Source organism: Nipponia nippon, unplaced genomic scaffold (assembly GCF_047370975.1).
Source record: "Nipponia nippon isolate SJK-2023a ecotype South Korea unplaced genomic scaffold, ASM4737097v1 scaffold_2, whole genome shotgun sequence".
NCBI classification, from domain to species: domain Eukaryota; kingdom Metazoa; phylum Chordata; class Aves; order Pelecaniformes; family Threskiornithidae; genus Nipponia; species Nipponia nippon.
In genome coordinates, this window is record NW_028262336.1 from 65,761,064 (window position 1) to 65,783,828 (window position 22,765).

A 22,765-nucleotide genomic window follows, 5' to 3' on the forward strand; every position below is an offset into this window, starting at 1 on the left:
CCATCCAGTCAGGCCAGTGCTGATTCCAAAGATACAGAAAAAGATGTAGACATGCATGTAATTATCAGTTTTGAAATAAATCTGACCAAACCAGGAACTGATACACAGCACAGCCCTTAAACCACGAATTCATACACAGCACAGCCCTTAAATCAAAGCTTTCCAATACACTGAGATCTTTGCTGCCCTATAGGTACCCCAAACTTGGAACATGGTAAGAACTTTTGCTGGCTGGACAAAACAGGAGCTACCTTAAATCCTCTGGGAAATCAGTTAATAAATACTCAGAAGCGGGCTGATCTGCCTGCTTTCAGGCTTCTGCTTCTCAGGGATGGGGAGCTTTCCATTGCATGCTCCAGGTCTCTGGAAAGAGGGACCTTAAAGAGACTGAACCCAGCTGGGTTTTGGGCAAAATGTAAAATTAAGTTAGTTGCATATAATCTTAATTATCACTTTCCTTCACAGAATATTAATGACAGAGAGGCTCTCTGTAGCATCAGCACTGACCCTGAAGTTAAGCAGCTGCTAACAGGGGGAAGTAAGGAGAGGCAGACCATCTCATAAATGAAGATGACAAGATGCTGAATGCCTGGTAAGGAACCACAAAAGCTGAGCAGGCAACAACCCCTGCCTGATGCTTGGTAAGGGCTGGCAGCAGCTGGTTTGTGGGGAAGGAAGGACAGCATTTCCCCAAAGACGGGTACTGAGATTCTTCCTATCTTCGGTTTCCACTGTGTAACGTGGTCTTGCTCTGCTGGTGCCAACAAGGAGCTATTTAAGCCACTCAACAATTTTACCTGTACCAGTTAGGCAGAGCAGCAATGCCACACAGTCCCACCTGACAGCAATTGTAAACAGCATATATGTGCTATAGGCTATTGGGCAGATGGCATTTTCAAAGGAGGAATAAGTCCCAATAAATCACATACTTTACAATAGTCACAATATTCACTGAGACAGGATGCAGTGCTGCCAGGCTGCCGCTCCCTGGAAGAGGAGCTACAGCTTTCAGCAGTGACTACCAGAAACTGAGCTTTTGGAAGAGAAAACCAACACCTTTGACTTTTCATATCTCAGGTTTCCTCCTAGGGCTTATTTAGTATACAAAGGAATTATGTAGATAGATATGTACACCTTTTAGACAGAGATGCACTTAAAGTTGCAGTCTGCTGTTCAGTCCCACAGAGCAATTCACTCAACTGGCCCGTTGCTCCCAAGTCTTTTATACTCCTACACAGCAAAGGAAAGCTGTTCTGATAAACAGTGAATCTACAATCCCTTTTCTTCTGCTTCCCAAGTAAACAGCCAGCTTTCAGAAATATCTGAACTGTTCAAGTCATCAAAGAGCTAACGCTTGACTCAGTTCTAGTAGTTCTGCCTTAAAATACTTGGAACAACAGTCTTTTTCATTTTATGAAGAGCTTCAATATACCCATACTACCAAACTCTGTGGTGGTGTTTTCCCTTCTGCACTTACTAGTATGCTGTAAGCCACAGGGCACTTCTTTCCAAAATACCTCTGTATATAAAGGAGCTAATAAGTACTTTTTTTTTTTCTTCTTTTTTTCTTTTTTTGCAAGACTCTTTATTCCTGGCTAGAATGAAGTCTTTTACACAGGCTTCTGGTCAAGAAAGAATCTTGAACTAAATCAATTCATAAAAGGAACAGTTTGAAATGCAGTTTTAAAAACATTAAGCTTTTCTGCATTAGATCTGGGTTTAATGCTTGTGATGTTATGATCCTGTTTTTAGAGTTTAAGTGATTCAATTCTCTCTTTTTACATATTAAAAAGACATGTAATAAAAAGGAAAAATACAAGGATAACTGCAGAAGTGCCTGCACACGCAATATTCTCAAAACATCCAAAGCAATAAGACAAAACGATACAGCATCTGAAAATAACCTTTTTAGTTTATCATTCACTGGAATCATTCATAACAGCAGCTACAAAATTAATACAAATACTGTTCTTGGTCTTGTTTTGAATCCAAGCAAAAATGACAAACATGACTAGGGGCTGAAAAAAGAGCAGAGTTTTCAAACTTAACCCATACGAATTGTTCAGTGTCATTACAGTTTTCAGGACACGACGCAAAGAGCTAGCTAGAAACTGGGCTACCGGGAAATACCTATCCATGACATAAAATAGCGCCTTTCATGAAGCATCGGTTGCTAAACGCATCTTTTCTCCATCAACAACTCGCTAAGAAACTCAACGTCTCTCTACAAACAAGGTCAGAGAACTCAAGGTCAGATTACTGTAGTTCACTGTTTCTCACCTTGGATGTAAAACCAACGATAAGACTCCAGATGGCACAAAAACGGGACTGCCTGGCTCCTGCAAGGTTTAGGCTGGTATTAACACTCCAGTCTCTCCACTGGCTTTTGATCTCCTCCTGCCAGGTATAGGTCTTGGCCCTAACCTTCAAAGCAATTAATGGGCTAAGCCTCTGTTACAGTGAAGACTGCATTTTGATTTATGAAGAGCTAAGAAAAACAGTGCCCTGGACAATGCGGTCCAAAACAGAAGGCACGAAACCTGCATGCGACGCATCCTTAGTCAAAGGTGGCAAATCAGGAAGCAACTTCCCCAGGAGGCTGGATAAACTCAACTCTTGTCACACTTAGAATGGGATGCAAAGTTTTGTAACTGGATAAACCTTTCTCACTACCACTTGAGTGACCTCCATACCAACTGTTTCCTTGAGAGCAGTTGCCCACACGTATGTTATTACCTAAGCACCAAGTTTAAGGAAGTTTATTTTCTCTGGACTTTCAATATAAGGCTGATGGATGGCTATGACTGAAACTTTTCATGATGTTGAGTGCAGTTTTTTGTTTGTCTAAAATGCCGAGTTCACACTTCAACCTTTCCCTCAAGATGGAGGAAGACAATGATGATAGAACAACAGAGACAATGTAATAACATAGGCTTCATTTTTTTTATGAAAACACACTGGAACTATGAACAGAGCAATGTGAAACACACTGATTAGTAATGTGCCTTGTTCCTACAACTGTGGATTGAATATTGGTTGTTTGGGTATGATAACACCAGGAGAGAAAAGAAAAAAAGAAAAAAAGAGGGGAAAAAAAAAAAAGAGTAATTTTTGACTGCATGTAAAGGAAAAGGGGATCAATTTGTTTGGTGTTTGTCATTCACCTGACTTCAGTTGGGACAATATGGAGCCATTTTACCAAGCTATATGAGTGCTCCTCCTTGCACCCTCATTCAGGAACCATGCCTTATTTCCATGAGCCTACCCACTTGGTCAGCCACAGGAGCCAAAAAGTTCAGCAAGGTCTTGTGTGTCTCTGTATACTGTGTTTAACTGAAAACAGGACATTACAAGACAAATTTAGAAGAATCTCAGCAGCTGACAGGGCAAAAACTTCAGAATTTTTGTGTCTTCAAACAACAATGTAATAAGAGCGAACAATTTGCAGTGGCTAACTTCGATATTTTTCTTGTAATACCTTTCAGTTTTCTATGGCCTCTCTAGGAAGATGACAATTTACTGCCAAGACTTCACACCTAACAACATAAAGCTTGGCTTTTGGCGTCTCTACCAGAACTCCACCTCTCAGCCTGGCTATCCCAGTAGGCCAGATTCCTCCTAGACACTCAACAGTAGGGATGAATTCTGTCCAACTTAAAGACATCTAAAAGCTACACTTTCTATATAGTCAACAGTATCTTTCTGTTGCTGCACGTGCTTCAGCAGCAGTCATCCTGGGTGAATGGTGCAGCCACTGCCCTTCCACTGTATCTGCAAAAATAGGTTTACCTTGTGTTCGCAGCCTTGACTCTCTATAACAACCCTAAAGTATCAGCATGAAATAAAGATTCAGCTCATCATTGCTCATCTTCTGTCCCAGGAAAGAAAATCATCCCTAACAACAAAGAAGGAAAAATGAAGCCTAGAAATTTTTCATAATATAGAAAGATTTTCTGCATTAATTTCAACCTGAACCAAAAATTCTTTCTTCGTTAGTTTTGTTTCAAAACATACTTCTAACACCTACTAGTACAAACCAAACATTTGTGTGTGCAGAGTCTTGGAAATAACATAAAATAATAATTATTAAAAAAATACACGTTAGTATAAGTTTCTGGTTAGCAGCTGCTCAGTGCTTACAAATATATTTCCTACAGTTGTCGGGATATTAGTGATGGGCAGACGCTCCAGCCAGGATATTCCTGGTGAGCAGTACTCCAGCCACAGCACCCTGCACTGGCATCTCTGATTTCACAAATCGAAAGGGTTAACCCCCTTGGGGCGATTAGAGAAAAATCAGGAAAGATGGCTGGGAAGACACTGAAGGACGTAGTACAAATGAGCCAACAGCCAAAACTCTTCTCAAATAAGATGAAACTCTTATCCTCACACACAGCAATAAGTTTAAGCAATCAAAACTGCTATAGATACCAGGCTTTCAGACATAAGGTTCAATCCACACAGCCAAAATGACACTCAGATGCTTGATCACCACCAAAAGACAACTCTGATGGTTAGGAAAACCAAAGAAGTAGAAGCCAAGCCTCTAGTTACCCTTGAGCCGTTTAAAAATCTCTGTCCATCAGCAGGACCCAGAGAAATCCTTGCAACTTGGTGCACGGTATGTATCGTGTATATTTAGCTTTATTTTTTTTTTTTTAAGTAACAGACAGCAGAAACATATTCAGAGTTCACTTATGGCAAACATTACAGTAAAGAAATGGTGGAGATGGTAAACAAGGATTTGTCACCACATCTTTTTTTGGAATGGGAAGGTAAAATTTTCAAGTGTTCAGGGATGACATGACTATTGCAGAAGCCCAAGAGGAGTACCACCACACACATCCACGGATGCAATATAAAGCCAACGCTGAGCCAGTTTAGTGAAAAGAAACAGATATTAAAAAAAAAAAACAAACATCATGCCGCTAACAGATTAGACTTCAGATAGGAAGCATGATTTCTCTTTCAAAGCTCACAGAGGAATGAGAAAAGAAGAAAAAAGAAAAATAAGCCACCATCAACAGCACTGCAACCCAGAGAGCTTGCTTAACACCCTTCTCCAGGCAAAGCCCTGAGGCACCAACACCATGACTACAATGATGGATCCCATATCATGGGGAATAGATACTCAGATTCTGTATATTGTGCTTCTAGGCAAAATAACACACACTGGAGGAACATTACCATAAACGTTAATATTATGGCTATAAGCAACATGTCTGTAGTTGCCCCCCACCCCCACCACCTGAATTACATAAATAAAGGACTGTCATATGTGGAATACTTATCCGTCTTTAAACAGAAACTACAGCACTGAATTTTGAAAGACATTTAAAAACTCCAGAGCTACAGTCCTTTTTCTTCAATCACCCCAAATTGTGCTGCTCTCAGTTTCCCCTACTGGAATCTGTTCAATGCTGCATCTCAAAAATTTCAAAGTGAGCTGCAAAAGCAAGTTTTGCTAATATTTCTGTATATTTTTAATATTTTAACACTCCTAAATGTACTTACTCTGGAAAAAGTTGTATTGTGGGAATATTATATCATTATATATTCATTCACAAAAAGTCATATAGTAGGAATGATATATTACCTTTAGATAAATACATTTTAATTTACAATAAACAAACAGTTCTTTGGTCAAAATGGGGCTACGCAAAAATGACATTTACTGTTTTGATTTGACTTTTTACAGAGCTTAAAATTTTCAGCCATGAAAATTAAAGAAAAAATGCTTACAGCTCTGTTTTTCAGCACTTAGTGGAAAGATTATCAACATTAACAATTCAAGCAAGGATAACAAGAAAAAAAATACAAAAGTAAACACACAGTATGGTAAGCACATGATAAACATGAATCTGTCTTTTCCTACTTGTATAAAAAAAAAAGCCTCTAATAAGCTTAGTTTTCATATTTAAAACATATTAATTAAAAAGGAGACTGAAAGTAACCACATATGCTGTTGATTGATCATAGCAGGTATGTAAGATCTTCTTGCCTTACAAGCAACCTTTGTTTTAATTCGAACACCACAAGATCAGCTTTTACACACGCATTCCTTTCACAAGTGGTAAACTAAATCAGGACCTTCATCCTCAGCCATTCCTAAAAAGGAAGCTCACTTGAATAGTGAAAGTTGGACCCAAAGCTCTGCGAGATGCACAGGCTGCCCATGCAAATATTGGTTCCCACCCGGGAGAGCCTCAATGCCACACGCATTCGCGCGCACACACACACACGTGCGCGCACACACACACACACATGCTCTCCAAGTGCCTTCTCAGGCTGACGTCCTGAGCTGCAAACTGCATTAAAAGCACGTCATAGACACATGATGCTTGGTCCCAGTCAGCTGGGATACAAAAACACTACTGGATACATTTTGTTGAAGAAATAAAGTCATTGCTGCTTTCCTATTCATAAGGGGAAGGTTCAACATGGAAAATCTTTCTAAGGAGTTAATTTAAAACAGTACTCACTGCTATCCGCAGTATGGAAGCTTTCACAGAGGTCCATTTGTCCTGTCTGCGATCTATGACAAGAATAAATCCAATTCCAGCATCTCGTAAACTGAGTTTGCAGGAGGAAAGAAGAAAAAGAGAAAGTTTAGTTAAAAATATAAATGAAACTCCTCTGGTTCTTTCACTAAAAAAGCAGTTAAAAACTAGTTAAAAAAAAAAGTAGCTTGACCTTTTTGTGCAAAATCTTCTTTGAGATGTTTAGATGAAGATATACTATACTACACAGATGCAGCAGTCCCAAATATGTTCCACAGAGCTTCAAACCATATTCAAATCATGAATTCTTTTTTCATGAAGGACAGTTTTTACATTTCTCGTACTGAGATTATTTCAGAGGAAAATAAACCCCTTCGATTCTCCATTGTTTTGGTGCTGATATAATCCCTCCTTCATGCTGTTTTCAGTATAATTTCAGGATCAAAACAAAGTTGTTTTCCTTTTGCATCTGCTTTTAACTGTCTGTTTGAATCAGCTTCCTCCTCACTGGTATTTAAAACTCCTTAAAAATGCAGATCCTTCTGATCATTCCACGTTATTGCTCCACGCATCTGAAATTCTCATATGCCTCCAGGTTGCAAACTTGTTCCCAGGTGCATTTTTACATTCACCAAAACAAAAAATCCCTATGGCATTTAAACACTTCAAGTCAGAGATGAGAAAAATGAGATCAGATGCGCTTCTCCGGAATGGAAACATCTGTGAGAGAGATCCCGCTCAAACCCTTGCGTACAGGTGACCTTTCTTTTTTGCCTGCGCTCAGCTGCATGTGCTACCGAGTCCCAGTCAAGGGATCTGCTCCTGTTTTGTAATTCCCCATCTAAGCCAATTGTGCAATGCCAGCAGCAGCCCTCGCCAGCCAATCGCAATCAAAATGGAAACGGCAGGCAAATACAAGGCAGACGGGCTCAGATTTGTTATTTTCTCATCTATTTGGTCATTTTTAATATATGTGCTGTATTTTCAATCCAGATAATAATATACCGCAAGGCCTACTGTCTGCATTGTGTGACATTTAGAAATATTGTGCGTCGATTTGTTATCGTCATACCTTAAAAGACAATATAAAAATCAACACAACAGAATGTCAGGATGCCTTATTCAGGATTGCTGAATCATGAAAACACCAGCTTTGCTTTATAAGATTATGTTGGTAGCACAATAATAAGAGGATGTTGAGGATGAAGAACACAGGTACCCAGATGTGTCATCTTAAGCTATTCTTCAAAATTACAAATTTAAACATGACTCACAGTCTACCCCCTCTCTTTTACAAACTGTAATCTCTCAAATTTACAGACTAAATATTTAGGGAGAAACATGAATAATCATAAAAAATGCAAAGGCACATTTGCTTTCTCTCAAAAGAAGCTAAGCAGTCATTTTAACATAGGAGAGTAGTAGAAACGACGCCTCACTGCCCACATTCAGCGCACGTTACTTAACTCTTGCCTCTGGGTTAGGACAACACGGATAAACAACATCTGAGTACTTGCCTTGTAAGCCTGAAATAACCCTTGCAGACAAACAGGGCTTTATATTAGCAATATGCTTCCCACTACAGTAAATTTCCGTAATTTGCTAAAGCTTATCCTCTTCCTTCTCTTTCTTTATTTGAAGGGCAAGAGGAGGAGAGAGCGAGCCAGACTGATTTTAGCATCTTCCTGTTTCCCATTTAAAGTTCCCACCATTTCAATCTTTAGTCACGGAGCAAAATAAAATGCTAATAGCAACCATGTTCCACAACAATTAGGTAGCAAAACAAACTCCTTGGGTCACACAGCTTAAACGTGGATGAATGGAGGCAAAAAGGTACTACAGCTGTTCCCACAGCAGTTTCTGCGGATTTTGAAGAGTATTAAGACTCTTAAAGAGCTATTCCTCCTGCTCAAGTAGAAGTCCCCGGGGGTCCTGAAATTTCTGCATACTTCCTCAGTGGCAGCACAATCTCAGATCCCACAGAGTATCTAAATGCAACATCTGTATCGTATTTCAAGAAACTATTGACATTTCTGCATAAGAGGAATAAAATTAAATGCTCTGACAAAGCATCAATCAGATTTCTCTCCAGGGGCTCAGGGAAAGACAGGCTCAGCTAGGATCCTGGAGGAGATCTAGATGGCAGCTCCACACAGTTAATGATCTGCCTGAACACCTGGCAACAAGCAGAGCTTAATATCATTCTCCTAGAAAAAAAGACAAAGCTTACTTAGGTGAAAGAGTTGACAAAGGAAAGCACACCTCTAAAATAGCCCAAAAGATGTCTTTAGCCAGCCGCCTTCTTCCACTGGATCAAATCGAGGTATCAAATACGTCGGGTGGTTGCATGATTCAGAATGTGTCCCCCTTCCAGGCTCACAAATAAAAGCCAGGATTCCCCATTGCTGGCTAGAAGAGACCCAGGGGCAAAAAGTCTTGAGCACCTGACTTCAAACTGTTAACACTCCATGAACATAGATTGCTTAAAAAAAAATTAAACGCTCTGTTCTGAACCGATCACGGTGGGAAAAATACTCGTTATCTTGACAACAGTGCCTTGTTGCAAAGGGCTGGCTATTGAGTCTGGGATCCAGCTCCAGCAAGTCATAGGCAGGAAGCAACAAACCAAGCTAAGACATTGTGTACAACAAAGTTGAGAACATTATGAAGACAACAAAGTCACGTATTCAAGAAGAGTAAATATTGGAAACGGGTCTGTTTGCCAGTGCACCCTTGCTCTACTGACCTCTCTTTGCTGCCACATGCACCTGTGTACGTAGTTACAAGACAGTCTGCAAGACCCCCCTCTCTTTTAGGGCACAGGATGAATGGTGCTCTGGTAACAAGCAGATATTCAATTTTCCTTTGGCTCCTGATTTAACTGTGAGTGCCAGCTGTCTCTCTTTCCCTCAGCCATATTTATTACATTCTATCCAAATACTGATTTCCTCTCCCCCCCACCACTTGCTTGAGAGTAAAGCATTTTGGCTTCAGCAATGTGTCTCAGCAGAAGCATGCTCTGATGGACACGGCCTGTCCTGCTCATCCAGCTTTACTCCCTGCCTTGCTTCAGTTACATTGTACTCATCAGCTTAGCCCAGGCCTTCTCGTGCCTCTCTCCAATACACTTGTCACCACCACATGCATTTCTCTCCCCCATTCATCACTTCAACCACTCTCATTCCTTGCTGCCTTGTCCCAAGACCAGCTCAAGAAGTCTTGGCGCTTTGTTTTTTTTATTTTATACCGTCAGGACAAATGACCAAATCAGTTCTCACTCCACCCCTTCCTGAATAACGCAGTCCCCTCACCCTCCAACCCGAGTCTCCCTTACCTTATGTCCCACTCAGTCTTTCAGTATCTTCCCTTGGGTGGACACTTCCCTTGGCTGTGGTCCTGTCTATTGAGACAAGCGGCTTGCCTGCACTGCCTGCTTGGCAACAGGCGGCACTCGCACCCCATGAGACAGTCTCCCCGCTCTCAGCCCTGGTAGTGGACCTGGCTTTAGGGCAGCTCATTCTGCAACCACAGAGAAGCTCCTGCTCAGCCCCAGGCTGAAGAGGGACATTTTTGACAACAGACTCGAATAGCTACTGAGCATCTGTGACCTGGGATTTAGGCAGATTTTCAAGGTATTTCCTTGACACAAAGGCCATCATTCTTCTAAGTGTCAAGTCTGAGTCCTTGACCAAAGGATGGAGACACTTGAGATTCTCAAACAAAAGGCTGTTTCAACGATTGAAAAGCACAGTGAAAAGCACAAATGTTCCCTGGCTTCTCGGGAACAACTCAGCTATTCTGGCCAAACTTTAAACCAAAAACTCAGGTGAGACCTCACAAATGGAAAGAAAATTTGGCAGAGTTGTACATGACTGGAAACCAACCCTTTCAGTGAGAAACAGCAGGCAACCTTAGCAGAAGCACCTGCCTATTAAGGCTTCTTGACATTTCCCTTACAACCTCTGTTTTCTTTAATGCATTAACTTGTATCCGGTGTACTTTCTGAAACATAATTTATATAAGCTCGTAATTCAAAGTTAGTATTTCCTTCCTTTGTTTCCCTTCTAACACAAAAAACCCCTACATCATGAGATAAGCTCTGTTATTCTGTTTATTCACCAGCACAAAGAACAGAACATTTTTAGAAAGGCAGAGAAACCATCCCTGCTCTGCAGAAAATATGTCCGGCAAACTCACAAAGGCCAGGTTAGGCAGGTAGAAAGCAAGGAAAGGGGAACAGGGGCCACAGAGGACAGATAATGGGAAAAAATGCAGCAGAGGGTAGACTTTCTGCTCAGTCCCCTCCGTCCATCTCGGGGAGCCAGTGTAAGACCATTTGGAGATGATGAGAAAGTGAGATTGAAGTACCTGCCTAACAAGCACCAAATTCTCCATGTAGACTGTAGAGCAGGAACTGAATTTTCCAGTTAGTGACTCCTCAGCTTTAGATTATGGGGACATCTTCCTCTTTGTCTTGTTTGCAAGACTTATGAGCTCATGCACCTGGGGGAAAGGGTGGGAAAGCTTATAGTACATAGGACTGCAGAAAGAAACTTCCCTCTGGGGTGTGTGGAAGCAATTACATAGTCATCATCTGAAAGATCCTTGCATTTCTCCAAGGTATGGGTGGTGACAACTGCTACACAAATAAGTTCCTATTGCTTCTACACTGCTGTATGAAAACTGCTTGCATACATTGCTCTCTACTACAAACAAAACAAAGCAAATCTTCAGGTTCATCGCAGCAACTCAAGCTTTTGGATGTTTGAAATTCTGTGCAGTATTTTACGTTAAATAATTCCAGTTTAATAAAAGTGAATTTCAGTCTTAAAGCCTTATTATTAAACAGTTGACTTACATTACACTCAGGATTGTTCCCTACCTTGACTACCTCTGCCTATACATACAAACTGACTAGAAATTCTTGCTCTCAATGGCTGAACAGCTATTTTGATAGTAGGACTTCAGTAATATTCAGTGAAGAATTACTACATTGAGCAGAGCACCCAGGCAATGTCTGCAGCAATCCGTATTATAAGCAGCTGAAGCTGTCTTTGAATACCCGGTACCACCCGTTCTTAAAGCTTACTCACCCTCTGTAGCTCATCACTGACCATCAATGCGCATCAGCGATACGCACAGACTGCTTGAAGAGATGCAGAGTCTCAAGGCTGCTCACAAATCCTGATCTTTTTTGGCATGCAACACACAGGCCTATGTAGGAAGGACTGTGGAATTGGCCCATCGACCCATCATTGGCCATGCTACTGTACCACAAAAGGGCAAACATACAAGACACGGTGACGGATCATTTTAGGAAGGGTATTGCCCATCCTGTCCATGCAGCAGTTAGGTTTATGCTTGGGCATGCCACAGGGGTTGTGTGGACCAGGTCTTTAAAGAAAAAAAAATAAAAGAAATTAAACCTCAAAGATAGAATTGTATCCAGTGCAGAAAAAGACAAGCTGGAGCTCAAACAGGTTCAGCATATACAAGGAGACACTGAGCACAGTGGTAACGAACACTTTGAACACCAAGCATTCCCATTTTGCCCCCAGTGATAAAAATGCTTCCAGAAACTATCACTCTCTGAAGTCATAAGTCATCCTATATTCAGGCATCAGCAAACAAGTTAGGGTAATCAAAAACAGCATTCTCTGTTACTTTGCTTATGAACAGGCTATTGGAAACCAGACACTAGCTAGCGAGGTTATTGTTTCCCAAGAGAAACTTTGCATCCTACGTTTTCAGAGGCATTTCAACTGACTGAACCCGAGCCACTTCAAAGACCACTTCTCCATCTCTCCTCCTGCTGCTAAGAATGACTTCTTGGGGGGTAAGGGGGAGACAAGAACTCTTTCTTAATCATAAGTGTTTCACACATTAAAAAAAAATGAAGCCACTAATGCCCTGGCAATGAATGAAAGCAGAGAAGAGCCATCTCCTTAGTGGTCTTTATATGCTCTAGAAGACAGCCAGATAATACGGTGAAGAACGTGTTATTAATGGTGTTAACAAATCGAGATAGAAATCTCCAGTACAGCAACTATGAAAGAAAATAATTCAGCTAAGCGGTATGGTGACATTTCACATTACCAGTTTTTTGCTGGTTTCCCAGCAAGAAAAAAGGGCAGGAACAAGTTGCCTGGCCCCATATCTCCCCTCCTTCTGTCCCTTATGTAGGATAGCCAAGACTTCTTCTCTTTGATCACTAGGTAAGTCCTAGAGGATGCAGTTTTTTCTAGAGCAGAATAATTTAATGGTTTATGAATTTGACAAAGAAAAAAAAAGTTCAACTGTAACATTAAACAAAATCTAGTACCCAGGCACTAAACAGTAATTAGACCTATAGCAGTTTCATTTTCTTACAATTCTTGATTGCTCATTATTGTTTCAAAACTGGCCAATTTATCCACTTAATTCCAAAACAAATCCACCAGCTGGGTATTTTAAAAAAGAAACAAAAAAATTATCATATTTGGCATGTTCCCCTCATTTTAAAAGGTGTGCTACTTATTAATTTAAATTTTTTTTTGTACTTGATTGGTCTAAGTATTTTGATCTTATGACAGCTTTTTTCTCACTATCCAAATTGAGACTAAGATTAAGGACTTCTTAATATTGGAAACCACAGTCTCTTAAGGAAAAGAAAGTGGTCTTGTGCTTTCTTGAGTAAATGATGGAAATAAGTGGATATATCACACTTCACGAAGATCCAGTCTGAAAGCTTCAGATATCGCAGGCTTTTATAGCCCATAATACCCAGCCTCACTGCAGAAGGTGCCTGATTAAAACAATTTAGAGACAGTAGGAACTGAAAAAGAACTATAAACCAGACATTACTTGAGCTCTGCATTGGACAATGAACTTTCTAGGTTCAATTGCTAAGTGAGCCTGCAGGTTTTAACACAGTATCTAAGCTGAATACCGCTTTGTAATGCTGCTGCCATTTCAGATCTTACTTACGTGTTCTCTAGAAACCTGCACTTAAATTAGTACTTAAAAGTATTCAACTGAGGAATAGACAAGTTAGAAGTGTTCTGAAAGCTGGACAGTAATACCTTCCCACTAACTACACTTGCTCTAAATTAGCAAACTTTAAGATTACAGTTTTTATTTTTATGACAGAAAATTTGAGGTTTGCATTGGTATTGAGATACCTACCAGTGGCAAAGAAACAATCTGCCAAGAAAATATGTAGAATGAAAACCTATTCCCAAAAGATGGCTGTACATCCAATTGCATGATCCTGTCATGACATTTAATTGATTGGACAGAAAGTAGCAGTTTGGTGCCAAATTCTGCCACAGATATATTTGTATGACTAACTGAGGTCAAAGAATATTGCACACATCTGAGAACAGAATTGTTCCTAACGAGGGTAACAGTTATGAATGTAACATTTATGAACACCCAGATGAAGCTGTTTCGCTACCTAGCGGATCTCCTGAACCCCTAAAGCAAACTGGCATGACATTTCGGCTCCGACTCAGATTGCAGAATCACTTTCAGCTGAGGTGTAACTGGTCTACCAGATATCGGTTCTTATTCCAGCAACATTTATGAGAAAAAACAGAAATCATGAGCTCACTCCGTTTCTGGCACATGGCACTGCATACGGGACAAAAATGGGAAGGCAATGATTAACAACTTATGCATAATTTCAGAAGGAATTAGTAATATAGTTTCGTCTTTCATTTTTGTAACCCATATGTCTTCAGCTGAGAACACTGAAGAAGTCAGCTAGTATAGGAAGCGCAGTTGGGAGGAGATGTCCATTGCTTTGATCTCCTTGGAAAACCATCCGTAGAGCACAGACCCAAGGAAGAGGCTCACCTCAAGCTTACTCAGGCGCTGAATTGAAAGCCGGTGCTTGGTGGTGGGGAAGTCACTGCACTGCACCTCTCTCTCCATATCCAAATCTCTGGAATCAGGGACAACACTTGCCATCTACTCTTTACTGTGTTTAACTAGTGAGTGCCTGTACTGTGCTTCAACAAAAGGCTATTGACCTAGAAAAAAATTTGTTATGTGTGATTATTGGGCCCTCTCGTCGTCAGCTCAATGAACTTTTAACTGCGGAAGGAAAAAGCTAGCCAACTCAAACTAAGGCTGACCATTGCTCATGAAGAAATATAGGAACGAGAAGGAATTCCAGCAAAAGAAATTTAAAATGAGACAGTCAGAAGTGCTGCTATACAAGTGCAGCCTCTAGTGGTCTGTCCAAAATCACTGAATGCCAAGTAAAATTATTATATACAAAGCTCCTGGCAGTAACAGCTGCTCATTGATTCTTGTGTTTAAAATCTGATTTTGAAAATAAAAACTGTCCCCTCCCCCAAAAAAACCCCAACTAAATCACTATGAATACAACAACGTGCATACTATTCCACCATCTTTTTCATTCTACACTGGAATTCTGTGAATAGATGGATTTTTAAATGCACATTCAAAACATGGCATTTGAACCTTCTCTTTACTTTGGTTTTGATAGTTACTGCCTTCCCTTCAGAGAAACAGATGAAGCTGCATGCAAAATGAAGAAAATTTGAGCCTTTGTGTTGGAGCTGAACCTGTTAAAGTTTCACCATTAGACAAGGTTAAGATAAGAAATTTGATGCATTTCTCTCCCTCCCTCCACTATGCACTTTTTTTTCTTCCTTCTCCACATTCCAGTTAACTCTCCCTAAATCTTATCCAGTGTACCACTGATGAAAAACTTATCTCTTCCCTTTCCTATTATGCTTACTCTTGGTCTCACCTGTTATTAGTTCATGCCCCAGGTATGTCCGAGAGCATACCGTATTTCAATTTTCTCAGCATTGGGGAACCATTAGATACACAAAATTGTATTTTAGGATCTCGCAGCAAGTGGCCAAAGAAGAATTTGGATGAACGTTGGGTTGTGAGGTGGCACAAAACCATGACAGGCAAGCGGTTATAATTTGCTCATGAGGCAGAAGAGAGAAGCGGAATCATACAGCCTAGAAGAGCAATACCATGAAAATGCTTTTTGAAATTTTATAGCATAGGCAAGATAATTACACATGAGGTTGTATTGATGACAGACCTTAGAAGTCAGATTAACAGGAGACAAAATAATGAAAGCAACTTCAAAGAGCTTTGTCTAAGGGGCTGATAATTATTCAAAACTTTGGAAGTCTCATGCAAACTTTACAATGTCTGTAGCCCAGAAAGCCACACATGGTTACATGCAGCCCTATCCCTGATGAAAATCCTTCAGTCACCGCAGGACTGCGACAGCAGCAGCTTACTGCATCTGCCTGCAAAGCAAGAACCCACAAGGAAGATGGGCTACTATCAGAGCCGTACCGTCGATGAGGCGAGTGACAACTCGGTGACAACCAGGAAAGCTGCTCGCAAGCCTTGGTCTCAAAAGAAGCCGAAGGTCTTTATCCTGCGTAGCAGTAGGTCCCTTGAAATTGCGCGATATGAATCCAAACATGTTTACCTGAGGCACTTCTGTCTCAGGCACAGCTTCTGTTCCTCAGTCAAATAAGCAGCATTGGTACATGCCTGATTTATTTTTAAGTATTTACACTGATTTATATAGCATAGACAGTCACATTTCTTTTTTCCCCTCCCCACTCAGCTTCAGAGATATGGGCGTCAGTACCTTCCTTGACTGGTCCCTATAGCTCCTCTTTATCTCCTATACTACTCTAGGTCCTCAAAACAGTCTCTCTCCCACTTTCAAGCCAGCTCCTCCTTAAAATAAACAAGCAAACATGACCGATTGGAGTACAGTAATGCTGGCTATGTTCCACCATATATGCTGACATTCTTTCTGGTCCAGAAAGCTTATGCTGTTGGGGAGACGCTGAGGGAATGTAGCCAGCGTTAAAAATGAGAACTGAAGTGGCCAGGCATCATTATGTGCCTGGACCTGGACATCTGCTTGTACCACATGCACTCATTTCCTTTCTGTGGTACCCATCAGCCTTTTTTTACGGTAACTTAGAAAGCTTTACCCCACCAAGGAACCCCACAGACTAAAATCACAACAGCTTTGATGCATTTCTGCAGGTAACAGACATAATCATTAAAAGAGAAAGTTATTGCTTAACAGATCCTCTTTTAGTGTGTGAAATTAACTAAAGTAAGTTTTTTTAAAGAAGAGTTTTTATTTTCTAAATGGAAAATCCAGTGTAATTTCTTCAGGTCACGCAGAGCTGCTTTTGGAAGGACTGTCTGAAGACAGACAACAACTTTGAGGACTCATTTAGACTTAATTACAGATGGCTGAAGTAGGCCACAATATCCTTGAGGGACAATTAAGGATAAATAGGTCAATAAAGGCAAAAGGCTCCAAATTGGTTAAGCTTAAGTAAATATGAGCAACAGAAAGCCTACGCAATCTGCGCTTTTGAACTATTAAGTCATACTTGATAAAAGCATTTTTACACCTATTCAGAACTAGGATATTGGAATTACACATATTTCCAGTACCCTTCAACAACCATTAATGCCACTGCACAAAGTATTGGTACAGCCTTATCTGGAATGCTGTCTTTTAGAAAGGTAAGTTTATACTTAAATAGGGTGTTAAATATTCTGAACTTAAGACTGGACTAATGAAAGCTCCTGCTTGAGGTCCAGCATTTTAGTAATTAACTTTCACAATTTTACAGTGCTTAATTTACTTTGTCTCCTTAGCAGATTAAATTTACCACTGGACAGTGTGTGTCATGCATACTATTCAAATCCTCTAAACTCTGAAGGTGTAAGTGGGATTTAAAGACTAGAAAGGCTTTGCCTATACAGAGCTGAGTTTTAAAACAAGTTTAAGACATTTACAAGGTGGGCATCAAAACAAACGTAAATTGTTCTGAACCCAGTAAAAATTCAGACTCTAAGTAACGTGTTGAGCTTTGACCTAATCTTGTCAAACTATGTATCTGACACAAAAGCTTCAGACTACCACTTAAATTTAAGACGTAACACACTCAGGTCAAACCTAAGCCTTTACATTTCCTTTCTGCTTACAGGAACATATGGCATTTACAACTGTTTGGCAGCTGTGCTCTGAGAAAGGAAGGGCACACACAGCATGACAGATTTTGCTGGAAGCCCTGGGATGTTCTCACTGACGAATTTGAGGGGCTGCCAAGGTAACAGCAGGGTACAGGTTCCACATCTTCAGCCTGGATTGTAATCCAACAAAGAGGAGAGCGTGGAAATGAAACACAGCTGACAGAAATAGACACTGAAGCTGCAAAGCTGTTGCTCAGCGTGTCAGTGCGAACTGTCAGGGTGCCTGTTTTTTGGCACTTCATACCCATACGTGGTGACGTTCATCCCTGGCACTCTATAAAACAGAAGTGCTTAACTCTTAGCTAGTAGTGGGTCACTTGTTTAGTTTGCAGATAAATGAGGAAACACGTGCTGTTACCCTCCCACACTGGCTCTTGGCAAGGTCAGCCTGGACCCTGAGGGACTTACCAGCTCAACACACAACGTTACCCCAACAAGGCTGCCGCTGCTTCCAGAGTGCAGTGGTGGATCTACGCCGAGGACACCGGCCAGACCCGAGCTCTATGCTCTCCAGTGCCTCTTGCGCTGATATTTGTTAGCTCCAGCAACACCCATGCCGTGCTGTGGCATGTTCTTCTGGCCCCTACCTAAATCCACCACGTCATGCTTTGCTGCGCCTACACCAGTGAAGTCTTCTCAGATCTGAACCTGCTGGAAGACTTGGCACAGACATTTCTTTTTCACTTTTCCAGGTAACCACAGTGTTATCCCAAATGATGGGGAGCTGGTGTAGTTAACAAGGAAGGGTCTACCTGAAGCTTAGCAAACCCTAACAACTGAGCTTTCAAACCATCGGATGTCAACACTCCCGGAGGTCATCTCGTTCTGTTTCGTTACTCGGACAGGATGGCTCCCTAGTTTCCAACACCAGACGGTACCACAAACAACAGGATTTCTTAGAAGGCCACATGATGTTCAAGCATTTGTAAACCATGAGGATGTCAAAGAAGGGGACGTTCTCCCGGGCAGGAAACCGATGGGGACAACTTTCAAAACAGGAAATTGCCGAACACGACAAGTTAACCTGAGATATGCTCAAGATCAGGCAGCAAGACAGAAGGGCATTACAAAGAGAGGCTGTACAAGGCTCTTTCTGAATACAAGTACAAAAGGCCTGTGTATTGTATTTAATCAGCAGTGTTGGGACTCAAACTGGCCACCAAAACCTGTTCTAAATTTTCTAATCTACACTATTTTTTTTTATTTCTCTTGAAAGGTACTTTGTATTTAAGACTCAGTGTTACACATTTAAAATACTAATTTTCCAATGTCTTGTGACCACAAGAATTTTAGCTTGCTTTCTTTGTTCAAAGAAGAACCTATATGAGCAATGAAGAAAAGCATTAAAACTATATCCTTTTGTTCTTTTGTACAGCGTAGTTTTCTGATTGCAGTAGAAACGGCTAATTAACCGGAAGCAAAACCGTATGTTGAAAAATCCTACCTTTTTTTTTTTTTTTAAACCACTGCAATTATCTATTAATTTGTTTTGGACCAAGTTCTCATGCTACACCCCACATTTGGTAATTTTATATTCCAAGAACATGTACATACTTAATAAAATATGTTTAGAGCGACAGCTGTGATGGATAGGAGTATGTATGAATAACACTTGCCTTCAGGGTACACTGCAAATCTTAAAAGTCTATTTAGTAGGATAAATAGAAAGAGGAAAAAAAATACTTTTGAAATAGAGAAAAAAAAAGAAGAGAATACTGAATGCCCTGAGTTGACTTCTTAAAGGTACATTAGGCAGCTATTTCAGGAGCCTATTGTAAACCTGAATGGAATATCCTTCCTCCACCCTTTATATATATGCGATATAAAAGGTACATCCCACAGGTGCCGCTCCCACTTCGCAATAAGAATGACGGACACTGTGTATGGAGGCCATCCATTTTTTACTCAGCTAAGAGCTGAGACAATCTTGTTCTGCGTTACCTCCTCTTCCTACCCAGCTCAGCAGCAATCCCCAAAGGAATCACCCAGTGAAGTATTAGGAGAACATTTTTCTCTGCAGAAGGACAATCAGACTAGCTATGTGGACATTATAAAATGTGCTCAAAGCATCTCAAATAGGTGCAAGACTTGGCTCACTGTCCTCTGCTGAAACCCAGTTGAATTCACAGAGCTTGTCTTTTACAGACACTTATTTACAGATATGACTTTATTCAGCAACTCTATCAATAAGAACTATTAATTCCTGTGGATCAATACTTACATGTAAAGTATTTGTACCAATTCAACTTTTTAGCTAAAATACTCTTACTAGGAAGCACTGCCTTAAATACATTACACACTGCGTGGATTCTCCTTCTTTTATCTTGTGTACTGTATGTATAAAACCAAAAATCACTTGCCTGAAGCAAAATCTTTCCCAGTAAGAGAATCCCCCACCTTTTTAATAAAACTTTATTTTGTACTTCAATAATAATTAAAAAATTACTAGCTGCTAACAGGAAAACTCTGTTTCAGAAGTATTACACTTATACCTTTAGAATACATCTCATTACCAAAACAGTAGTTATAAAAGGATTAGCTATAATTTTCCATTGTCTATAGTACTTACCCTTAATCCACCATGTTCTCCTAATATAGCAGTGATCTGTAAGTACACACGGTACATGACTGTTGCACCATGTCAACAAACCTGTACTAAATATTTTGACATTATTACAAACTACACATTAGACATTGTATTTTATCCAGCTGTCCATAGAACATGAATTTACCTTGCAACATTAACAACACCCACCTGAAGAAGATGGTTCAGCTCTCTCCTTAACGATACAGAGTTGCACCAGGGTTAACTGAGTATCTTAAATTGAGATGAGGTATTCCCTTTCCACTGCCTCCTTTCTTAATACCCTCATGTGTCAGGCATTTACACATCTAAGCACATGCTGATAGCTCTGCTATTTGCACTATTCTACTTCATGGTCATCTAAGCGATAACAGGCAAGTTATAATAGTTCCATTTCTAAATGCAAGGTGCCCCATGAAACATTTAATTCTTCACGATCAAAGTTCACTATGAAAAAGACAAAAGAAAGTTTACACAGAAAAAGCTTGTGAAACCCAGTGTTTGGACAGTATAGAACAAGAATGCAGTAAGAGGGAACAAGGTCATGTTTACCTATAAAATTAGGGGGAATAATAAGGGTAGGTTAAGAGGTTTCAGTTTTTCCTCTTTCAACAAAGTCCTGAGCTAGTCTTATTACCAAGACTTCTTCTTTCACTTGGGAACAAATCTTGAAAACCTGATGCCACTGCTAAGACTTACTATACCCGTAAATATTTTATTGGGTGAACTCTACTGTAGAGCACAGAAAGGTCCTTTCTAATGAGGCTCTTGGTAACTCCTCACTGTCATTCCCATGAAATATCATTTCCCTTAACATGCGACTGCAGGCAGTCAGACAATGAGTTTTGAGTTATTGCTGCCAACCCCTTGCTGTGACCAGGAATCTTGTAAGGGGCCAAGTAGCACAAGTAGTTTTCTGAGGAACTGTTGTGGCTCCAGACATGTCTGTGCTCTACAGGGCTTTTCATAGAAAAGTCCATTTCCCCTCAGTCAGTCAGAACAGCTGAAAGACAGAGTTAGGTATTTCATAAGCTAAATGACACTAATCTGGAGAGCAGTCCATGCATAAAAGCTGTGGGCTGCATCTTTATCCTTCCTGGAGATCTGTACTCCTTAGGCCTCTCTAATAAACTTACAAAATAAGTAAATAATGAACTGCCTCCACTCCCTTCAAAAGCAGTTTCCAAAAGCATCCAAAACAGTCTTTGAAATTTTAGCCCTTGAAAATTAAGTTAACAGCAAAAATCCTATCTTATGACACCTTTACCAGCACTAGAAATATCACAATTCAAGCAAAATTACAATATTGCCCATCTTTGGGGTATAGCCAATCGATAATTTATCATTAGCAAAACATATTTTATAATGGGATGTATGCTGACATCCGGCATTCCTGCAGTTTATTATCCCTATAAACCTGCACAACAGCTCATAACAAAATTTTACACAGTAAGCTTGTTACACCACTAGCAAAGATATCAGGGATTACTTCAGCCCTTTGAGATTATAGCAATTCTCAGGCTCAAAAACGTCCCAGTTTCATCAATATCTTAACAGTAGCATTATTTTTACAAGCTTGAAATCGAAAAGTTATCACCCTAATACCTAAAATATTGTTATATTCACAATAGTTAATACCTTACTCTTCGTATCGAGCCAGCTAGGCTATCTCCTTCTTTTATTCAGAACAGTGTTCTCTTTCTAAAGAATTAGAAATTAAAGAAACAAGAAAATCCTACAAGAACAGCCAGACTTAAGGAATGGCCACTTCTGGCTCAATACGCACAGAATAATTGTTGGAGAGTAGGGGAAATGAACAGAAAAAACCTCCAGAAAATCTACTCCCAGGCTTTTAATTAGTAAAAACATGCTCCTGCCAAACTGATGCTGCTCTGGGATGCACTCAGTCCTCCCCCCTGCACCAGATGCTGCTGGTTCAGATCAGAATTTCTCACATAAACCCCACTCTGTGCGGAAGTTCAATGAGCCACCATGAAGCACGCCACCAAGGACTTTCAAAAGGAGGAGCAGATGTGAGTTTAGTACATAATTATTTGTAATAACAGTATTCAAGAAAGATCCTATCAAGGGAGGCTTAGCACCACACGGTTTAACCAACACAGTGATAAAGAAAATGAAGCTGGCTCTCAGCTTCACGGCTCCTCTCCCTGATAAACTAGGGGTTAACAAGCACAACCAGGAGGGTACCTCACTACTGTGCTGGATATAACCAGTATTCCCTCACAGGGAGTAGGTCCTACGAAATACTCAACAACAAAGGCCTTTACGAGAAGAATACTGTTTCTCTTCATGCATGTACAGTAAACAAAAGCACACACATGCATGAAGGAAATCTGCCGTGATTCATTCCAAACACGAATTGAGCATGGTCTATGCTGAGTTGCACTGAATGTTGTCAGTGAAAAGAATGTGAAATACAGCTCGAAACCAACATTTAATCAGTGTTTCACACTTGTGTTTCTAAGGGTTTTTCATCTGGGAGAGCCATATAGCCCAATTTGAGGAAGACATAAAGGAGATCTCTTGATTCATACAATCATTCAGGTTTGAAGGGATCTCAGGAGGCTTCTAGTCCAACCTCCTGCTCAAAGCATGGTCAGCTCCA

The 22,765-nt window shown here is 40.4% G+C and overlaps 1 protein-coding gene across 9 annotated transcripts in view; it reads right to left on the reverse strand.

Annotated features, from left to right (window-relative positions):
- Positions 1–22,765, reverse strand: part of MCF2L (MCF.2 cell line derived transforming sequence like) — a 166,180-nt gene that overhangs the window by 34,843 nt on the left and 108,572 nt on the right. For 8 of the 9 annotated variants that reach the window (XM_087756373.1, XM_087756372.1, XM_087756369.1 and 5 more), the window contains one exon: positions 6,483–6,573. In XM_087756373.1, coding sequence (XP_087612499.1) covers positions 6,483–6,573 — 91 coding nt within the window. Of the gene's footprint in view, positions 1–6,482; positions 6,574–6,693; positions 7,282–22,765 lie in introns of those variants that run through there. The other variant, XM_087756376.1, reaches the window with a different exon arrangement.